We start from the raw sequence: 303 nt of genomic DNA, 5'->3' as shown, positions 1-303 counted from the left end.
CGACTGGCGGCGCGGGCCGCGGGGGCAGCGGCTGCACTCACACGTTGAGGACGTTGCGCTTGTTGCTGAGGTAGCTCTCGGGCAGCGGGGACAGCTCCTTGAGGAGGGAGCCCGCCAGCATGGAGGCCACCAGCGCCCAGGGCAGGTAGCGCCGCACGGCCGCCCGCACCAGCGTCCCCCGGAGGAACCACGCGCAGCGCTCCAAGTGCTCCATTCCCGACCTCGTCGGCCACCGTCCGCCTCTCCGTGCCCTTTCGGCCACCGTCTTACCCTTCTCTCAGGTCGGCGCCGCCGACGCCCTTC

At 71.9% G+C, this 303-nt stretch overlaps 1 protein-coding gene across 1 annotated transcript in view; it reads right to left on the bottom strand.

The window, feature by feature from the left end:
• Nucleotides 1-303, bottom strand: part of FITM2 (fat storage inducing transmembrane protein 2) — a 4,456-nt gene extending 4,153 nt beyond the window's left edge. Inside the window, exon 1 of the mRNA XM_006147571.3 lies at nucleotides 42-303. Coding sequence (XP_006147633.1) covers nucleotides 42-214 — 173 coding nt within the window. The 5' untranslated portion in view covers nucleotides 215-303. The remainder of the gene's footprint in view (nucleotides 1-41) is intronic.

This window comes from Tupaia chinensis, unplaced genomic scaffold (assembly GCF_000334495.1).
Source record: "Tupaia chinensis unplaced genomic scaffold, TupChi_1.0 Scaffold000216_1, whole genome shotgun sequence".
In the NCBI taxonomy this organism is placed as follows: Eukaryota; Metazoa; Chordata; class Mammalia; order Scandentia; family Tupaiidae; genus Tupaia; species Tupaia belangeri.
The sequence above is the reverse complement of the archived record's forward strand: the minus strand, read 5'-3'. Positions and strand labels throughout refer to the sequence as shown.